The sequence below is a fragment of the Chondrus crispus genome, genomic scaffold (genome assembly GCF_000350225.1).
Source record: "Chondrus crispus Stackhouse genomic scaffold, scaffold_75, whole genome shotgun sequence".
NCBI lineage: Eukaryota > Rhodophyta > Florideophyceae > Gigartinales > Gigartinaceae > Chondrus > Chondrus crispus.
In genome coordinates this window covers 314,011-321,950 of record NW_005178692.1, presented here as the reverse complement: position 1 = coordinate 321,950, position 7,940 = coordinate 314,011, and the positions used below count along the sequence as shown (strand labels likewise).

Here is a 7,940-nt window from a genome sequence, read left to right as displayed (position 1 = left end):
ATCCCCTCCTCCCATCCCCCCCTCCCGCCCCCATCCTCGTATCCCCTCCTCGTATCCCTCCTCCCGCCCCCTCCTCCATCCCTCTTCCCTTCCGCGTTCTCGCCCCCCGCCATGCCGGCTCCCCTCTACCTCGCCGTGGACGTCGGCACGGGCAGCGCGCGCGCCGCCCTCTTCACCGCCACCGGCCGCCAGCTGTCCGCCGCCTCGCACTCGATCAAGACGCACCACGCCAAGCACGACCATTACGAGCAAAGCACGTGCGACATCTGGCGCGCGGTTCAAGCCTGCGTCCGTCTCGCCACCGCACGCGCGCGCCCCGCCACCGCGGGCCAAGAAACCTTTGTCGCGGCCATCGGCATCGACGCCACCTGTTCCCTCGTCGTGGTCTCAGATGACGCCGACCATACGCCCCTCTCCGTCGTCGACGCCGCCTCGCCCCCCACGGACGACGTGTACAACGTCATCCTCTGGCTGGACCGCCGCGCCATCGCCGAGGCAGCGATCATCAACGGCCACGCCAGCCCACCCGTGCGCCGCGTCCGCGCGCACTTCGGCGACGCCCTCAGCCCCGAGAACGAGCCGCCCAAGCTCCTGTGGCTGTTGCGCCACAAGCCCTCCGTCATAGCGCGCGGCCGTTTCTTCGATCTCGCCGACTTCCTCGCCTTCAAGTGCTCCGCCGACCCGGCTGTCCGCTCGGCCTGCACTGTCGCGTGCAAGTGGGGCTGGGGCAGCGACACGGACGACGCGGGAAAAGGGGTGTGGACGCCTTCCTTCTGGCACGCGCTGGGTCTATCGGCACTGACGGCGAACAGCTTTGCCAAGATCGGGTCACGCATCCTGCAGCCGGGCGACCCCATCGGCCCGCTGTGCGAAGCCGCGGCGGCGGCCCTCGGGCTGTCGGCGCAGTGCGTCGTCGCCGCGCCGATGATCGACGCGCACTGCGGCTCGCTCTGGGCACTCGGCGCGACGTCGCCGCTGCTCACTCGCCTCGCACCACAGCCGACCATGCGGCTCAGCGTAGTGTGCGGGACATCGACCTGCTTCATCCAAGTCTCCGCGGCGCCGCGCCTCATCAAGGGCGTGTGGGGCCCGTTCCGCGACGCGATAATGCCGGGGATGTACGTTACCGAGGGCGGGCAGAGCGTCACCGGCAAGCTGCTGGAGCACACAGTCACGACGCACCCGGCGTACGCGGGACTCGTGCGGCGCGTCGGGAAGGACGGGGTGTACGACGCGCTTGCAGCGCTGACAGCTAGTGCGGTGACAAGCGGGAACGACCCCGCGCGACACGTGCACGTGCTGGATTACCACGCGGGCAACCGCAGCCCTGTGGCGGACGCGCAGCTGACGGGGATGGTGAGTGGGGTGACACTGGGAACGGACGAGTGGGACCTGGCCGTACGGTTCCGCGCGACGGTGGTGGCGATCTGTTGCGGTGCGCGGCACGTGGTGGAGGCGCTGCGCGACGGCGGGCACGACGTGCGCGTGGTGATGGCAGCGGGTGGGTTGTGCCGCAGCGTGATGTTTGTGCGCGAGCTTGCCGCTTGCGTGGGGGTCCCCGTGCTGAAGGGGGGGGAGGAGAGCGTGCTGCTGGGCGGCAGCGTGCTGGCGAGGTGCGCGGCCGAGGGCGGCGAGGTGGGGCTCGTGCGCTGGGCCAGGGAGATGGGCGGCGAGGGGAAGCGGGAGGTCGTGCAGAGCGAGGGCGGGGAGCTGTACGAGAGAAAGTACAGAGTGTATCGGGAGATGCATCGCGATTGGGTCAAGTACCGAGGCATTATGGACGGCCAGTGAAGAGCAGGCAGCAAGCCTGGCCTGGCAACAAGCCTGGCCTGGCAACAAGCTCTGGTGTTTCCATCTGGCTTTTGTCGTGGCACAAGCATCCTCTGATTTTTTGATGAAATGGCTCTGGAGGCACGGCGCGCCTGTAACGTGGCCACGTGGCTCTTCTGGTACTGTGCTGTGTAAATTCGGCCGGCGCAGCCAATCATTTTGGCTCAGATGCTCCTGCCACGCTGCCCAGGCAACCGAGAGGCGGCACGTTTCCCCCGTCGCCGCAACCTCCTCCCTGCCTCCCTCCCTGCCTCCCCCCCCCCCCCCCGCCCCCCCCCTATACCCTCGCCCCCCCCCCCCCCCCCGCTCCCCGCGTCCCGGCGGCCCCCACATCTCCCTCACACCACCGCGATGCCATCCCTCACCGTCCTGTCGTGGAACTGTCTCGCCGACGCGTACGCGCCGCCCACGCCCGTGTTCTCGACGCGCCGCACCGCGATCGCCGCCGCCCTAACCGCCGCCACCGCCGACATCGTCACCCTGCAAGAAGTCGACCACTACCGCGACTTCTATCATCCTCTGCTCACGTCTCTGGGCTATATCATCGTCTACGCGCCGCGCCCATCCCGCCCGGACGGCGTCCTCATCGCGGTGAAGCCGGCGCTGCGGGTTCTATCTCACCACTTGATCTCCTTCGACGACCTAGCGCGCGGCCCGGCGGCCGTGCACCTGCGGCGCCACAACGTCGCTCTCATCCTGCTCCTCGAGCACGGCCGCGTCCGCCTCTCCGTTTCCACGGCACACCTGTATTGGAACCCTGCCCGCTCGAACGTCAAGCTGGCGCAGGCGCGCTACCTGCTGCACCGCCTCTCGTACGTGCGCGAGCGCACCGGCCTGCCACCGCCAGCCTCCATCCTCACAGGCGACTTCAACAGCCTGCCCGATAGCGCGCCGTACCGCAGCTTGACGCGCGGCGCGCCTATGGCGGCCGTTACGGGGGCTTGCGTGTCCGCGGCGGTGCGCGGGGCGGTGTGCGGCGTGCGACGCGCGCGTGGGGAAGCCAGGTTTCTGTGCGATGGCAGCCTCAGTCGCCTCGCTCGGTGGCTGCGCCTTCTTGGCGTGGACGCCGCGCTGGAGGAGGGGCACGGCGGGAGACGCAATGTCGACGCCTTATTTGAGCGCGCCAGGCGCGAGAGGAGGATCCTAGTCACAAGTAGCACTACCGTGTGTCGTCGCGCAAATTGTCCGGAGAGCTTTTTTGTGCGCCCGGGCAAGATGGGGCAGATGGAGACGTGCTTGACGACGCTGCTGAATTGTTATGGCGTTCGGTTGGAGGAGGACATGATACTGTCGATGTGCGGCAAGTGTGGGGAGGCGATTGAAAGAAGGGGCGAGGGTGGGCCGAAGGATACCGAGTTGTTTACGTGCGGGGGTTGCGGGTGGGTGTATTGGGAGAGCACGTCCGGAAAGGGGAGCAGTGTCAAGGCAAGAAAGTTGGCAAAGAGGCTTTACAAGGCAGTGGAAGAGGGCCGCAGGAAGGCGGGAGCGGAGGTACGGAGAAGGGAGAGGTGTAGCAATGAGTTTCGGGGGGGTTTGAAAGACTGTGACTGTACGGCACAGGAAGGGAGGCGGGGGGAGTACTGGTTGAGGTACGAGTCAGCTTTCACGACTGTGCATGGGCGAGAGCCGGAATATACAAACGTGAATGGCGATTTTAAGGGGACGTTGGATTACATTTTTGTTGGAGGAACGGCGAAGGTGACCGCTGCCGAGGTCATTGAGACGGTGGTAGGGGGGGGGTGGCCTAGCGACCACTCAATGGTCAAGGCCGAGGTGAGTGTTGAAGAGCTGCCGGTGGGAAGGGCAGGATTTTCACGAACGCGGTCTTGCCCGCTTTGGTAGGCACGTAGACTTTGAGACTTGCATCTCGCAACTTTTCAAAGCCGTTTTATCTTATTATCTCAATATTTGTGTGTTGCTATTCCACCTTCATGCCATTGAAGGAATGCATGTCGACGTGGCGAAACATACCAAAGCGACCGTTCATATCAATCTGAAGTTCTCTGCCGCTCCAGCGTTTCAGTCGCCGCAGCGCCGTGACGTCAGTTTCCGAAATTTCTTCGATCAACACATGCGCGAGGACACGGGATGGCACTACCTCTCCCCGCGAGTCTCGTCTCTTCTCGGTGAACTCGAGCAACTCTTGCGCTGCTTCTGCAGCCTCCACGGCCATGTCCGATGAAAATGGTGGCGGTACGGCTGGCAGTGGTGGTTGATGGTGCCCAGCGTCGTCGACTTCGGACCCTACCTGCGAAGTACCGTCTGGGTTGTGTACCTCCTGCAGAATGAGACCACCGGCGGGCAGTAGGGCGGGGCCCGTAAGTTCCTCATGCAATAAATTCACAGCCCCCACGAGTCCACTCGTGTCCACGATGGACACTCTCACCTTGCCGTTGAGGAGAACACCAGGGCCTTGCACGTGGGATGCTGATGTTTCCCCTGCTTCCAGAGCAAGGACGGTCATGTACGGTAGCCTTTCCAGTACGCGGAAGGCCCTTCCTACTACCGTGCTCACGTCCTCGGCACCGGAGGCATCCATGAAATGAGCGAGTGAATAAGGTCTCTGATCGGACACAGACTCTAGTACAATTTCGCGAGCAAGAGACCTCGTAATTTCCATGCGGAAGGTCTCGCTTTCCTGTGCCAAACGGCGAACGTGATTCACAGCCAATGTGAAGACAGTTGCATCCCCGGCAATTTCGCAGCAGCAGAACTGCGAATCTGTGGCACGCTCTTGGGCGATGGCGATTGGTCCACCGGCATCGGCGGCGTGTGCGTGAAGGGTCAGCGTGGGGCTGCAGAAACCGTTGTGTGCTGGGAAGCACCAATGCATGGTTGCTCCTGAAGCCAAGGGGGTGAAGACCTTCTCCTTAGCGCCCCTCTCCTCCACGGCACTACCGCTCCCGCTTGAGTTGTTCTGTTGTAATTGCCCGGCAACAACGGCTGAGACTTGTCCCGGCGCGGAATGATCCTCTAACGGTCGGATGGCTCCTTCCAACACAAGCACCAACGAGCCCTTGTCGGCTTGCACAGACTGTCCGCCCTTGAGGTGCACCAGCTCACCATAGCGGTCAACTATGCTTGACATTAGCTGCATAGGCAAGCCTGAGAACAGCGGATGTTCACGGACCATGGCGCGAGGTTTGGGACGTACCGCCAATCTATTCCTGCCGCGGTAGAAGAGTGAATGTCGACTGCGGACGTGGTCCCTTCTGACATGGACCAGTTCCTCGTGGATGATACCATACTCTTGTTGATCGACGATTCCGCTTGCGAGCATGTCTGAGAGCACTTCATCCTGCTTCTTGGAGGTGACGTAGATGGCGAATTGCGACTGCACCCATTCAAATGCGTATGGGTTGAGAGTCTCGAGGCGGTTGAGGAGTGCGGCTGCTGCCTCGTACAGATGCTCAGCCTGGAGTTGGACGATGGGGGAAGAGTGCAAAATTTCTGCCTTGAGAATTTCAGTGAGGATCCCGAATACGAGCACTGCCGTTGTGATTGATGTCTGACCCTTGAGACGCTTGCCTTCAATAAGTCGCAAATATGACTTGTACAGCGGATTCTTGCCTGTCTGGCGACCGCGATTGTCGAGGAAGGAGAAGAGATCATAGTCCTTGCCCTCGTCGTTGGCATCGAGTGCGAGTTGGCAATCCTCTTCCAGGTTGTGAAGTACGTTGAACTCGACGAGACTAGCGTTTGAAATCGCCCTCACATGCGAGAGGATTGCGGTCAACAGACGCCTCTGCACCTCACGGTCGTCGTCGGAGAGTTCGAATGTCTGCCCTTCCAGCGCCTTGCGGTGCAAGGCAGCCACTTCGAGATGAATGCGTGCTTGGGTCAATTTCTCTGGGCGCTCACCACCACGTTGATAGCGGGCAACATCTGCGTCGATGGAGCGTCGGTTGGTGCCGCCGCCTTCCAGGCTGTAGTTTCCGCCTTGCATGGCGCCCATACCGAGCGAAAGAGGGACGAGGCCAGCACCATCCATGCTCAACGGCCCGGCAGGGCTTCGGATGCCAGAGGGACTTGCGACTCCTCCCCGAGGGCTGGCAAGTGCACCCGAAAACATCACCGGGGAACCCGCGTGCATGCCACTGTGTGTCGTAATATCGGCCGTTCCAGCGAGGCTGTACCTTTCGGAAACCTGGCCCATACTGATCCTCTTACTAAAGTCGTTGTGCATCTTTGTGAGTCGAGCCTCATTGCCGACGATTTCTAGACTCTTTCGGTGAGACGCCTGGTTGTTGTCCATGATCTGCTCCAAGGCCTCACGGTAATCGTCGCCGTGTTCGCTGTCCTCCAGCCATTCGTCAAGAAGGACGTTCTTAACGACGTACGACCAACGCGCCGATTTGAAGCCCGTCTCAATGCAAAGGCGGTCGAGAATGACAAAGGAACGCTGGACCATGATGGCGCGGGCGCGATGTAAAAAGTCCTCGCGAGATTTCTTGGCCTTATCAAGCTTCAACGACTTGATAAGCGGCTTGATCAAGAAACCATTGACCAGCAGACTCAGGGCGACAACACCCGTCGCCCACAAGACGACTCTTGACTTGATTCTCTCATCAATCTCGGATTTGCCGGCAACTTCGAGGGCGAGCACCAGAGACACAGCTCCACGAAGGCCGCTGAACCCAACGACGACAGCTTCCTTCCATCGATACCACTTGTTGCCCACGGACATCAAGGGCTGGAAGATAAGCATGAGTCCCATGCGAATAAACTGCAAGAAGAGGTAATATCCAAAGATGAGGAGGTAGTCGACATACGTGTTGGGATCACCGGCGCAGGACCAGGAGAAGGCGGAGAGGAGCAGGCCGGCGTGGACAAAGACGATGGTGTTTGCAATCCAGCCCAGGAGTTCCCAAAACTCTGCGAGGGGCCCGCGCACGGCCGGGGTGATCAAGTGGCGCCCAAAGGCCGAGATGGTGAGGCCCGAGGCGACGTTGCAGATGACTCCCGAGAGCTTGGAAGGGGACTGGGCAGTCCAGAAGCCCAAGAAGGCGACGATGACGGTGAGTGAGGTTTCAACCTCGAATTCATCGTAGACGAGACCCAGAATAACGAGCGCGATGATGCCAAAGGCGACACCCATGAGCATGCCACCCAGACTGAGCTTGAAGACCATGAGGACGATCTGCCCTTTGCTGAGAGCATCAGAGTCGATGGTGTTCTCAATAAAGGCCTCCCACAGGACGAAGGCGGAGCCATCATTAACGAGAGACTCTCCCTCAATGAGGGTGTTGAGAAACTCGGAGGCTCCCAGGGCCTTGAGGGTGGCGGTGACACTAATCGGGTCGGTGGCCGAAAGCATAGAGCCAAACATGAGAGCGGCCCACCAGTTCCATCCGTCATACCTGATGACGAGCATCTGAAATGAGGCGATGAGGGCGCACTGCAGGATGACGATGAGGAAAGCGGCGGTCAAAATGGGCATGAGGAGTCTCTTAAAAACATGCCACCTGGCGTTGAAGCTAGCCTCAAAGATCAAAGGGGCGAGGAAGATGTAGAAGAAGATGGTGGGCGGGTTGAGATGGACCCACTGGAGCAGGGAGACGGAGAGCCAGGAGAGGTTGACGCGGCAGCCGATGAGGCCGATGACGATGCCGATGACGAGGAGGAAGAGGGTGTAGGGGATGTGGATGAGGCGCGACAGCGGCATGGAGAGGACACCGATGAACAGGGCCAAGAACGGGAAGATGAGGATGGTGAAGTGGTCGCGGCACTCCAAGGCGTCGCAGTCCGGCGGCATGGAGAGGATGCACTCGGACGCCGAGTCTTTGCAGATCTGCAGGGCCTCGTGCGTGCTGCCGCCCGCCTTGCTACGCAGTAGAAACTCCATTGGGGGCGGGAAGGGAGCGGGGGGAAAACGGGGCGACTACAGAGGATTGCAGGGAGTGTTAGGACGGTGTGGAAGGGTGTGGGTGCTGGTGCTGGTGCGGGGGTGGGTTTTGTTTTGCGTAGGCGAGGGAGGGGAGCGGACGGAACGGGGAGCGGTGGAAGACGCGGGGGGAAGGGGTAGGTGAGACGTTTTATACGAGAAGGAAAACGGATGGCATGTGAAATGTGTGTGTGAGAAGAAGCGAGACGCAACGTCTCGGAGATTG

At 61.3% G+C, this 7,940-nt stretch overlaps 3 protein-coding genes; 1 reads left to right on the top strand and 2 right to left on the bottom strand.

Moving 5' to 3' along the window:
* Positions 1-828: 828 nt before the first annotated feature.
* On the bottom strand, positions 829-2,163 carry CHC_T00007474001 (hypothetical protein). Its single transcript, XM_005711153.1, has one exon. It carries the CDS (start codon positions 2,161-2,163, stop codon positions 829-831), a length of 1,335 nt encoding a protein of 444 aa, XP_005711210.1.
* Positions 2,164-2,751: 588 nt separating this feature from the next.
* Positions 2,752-3,672, top strand: CHC_T00007473001 (hypothetical protein). The gene has a single exon (XM_005711152.1). It carries the CDS (start codon positions 2,752-2,754, stop codon positions 3,670-3,672), a length of 921 nt encoding a protein of 306 aa, XP_005711209.1.
* A 32-nt stretch (positions 3,673-3,704) lies between these two features.
* Positions 3,705-7,585, bottom strand: CHC_T00007472001 (hypothetical protein). XM_005711151.1 is given in 2 exon segments: positions 3,705-3,748; positions 3,749-7,585. 1 exon segment carries the CDS (start codon positions 7,583-7,585, stop codon positions 3,749-3,751), a length of 3,837 nt encoding a protein of 1,278 aa, XP_005711208.1. The 3' UTR covers positions 3,705-3,748.
* Positions 7,586-7,940: the final 355 nt, after the last annotated feature.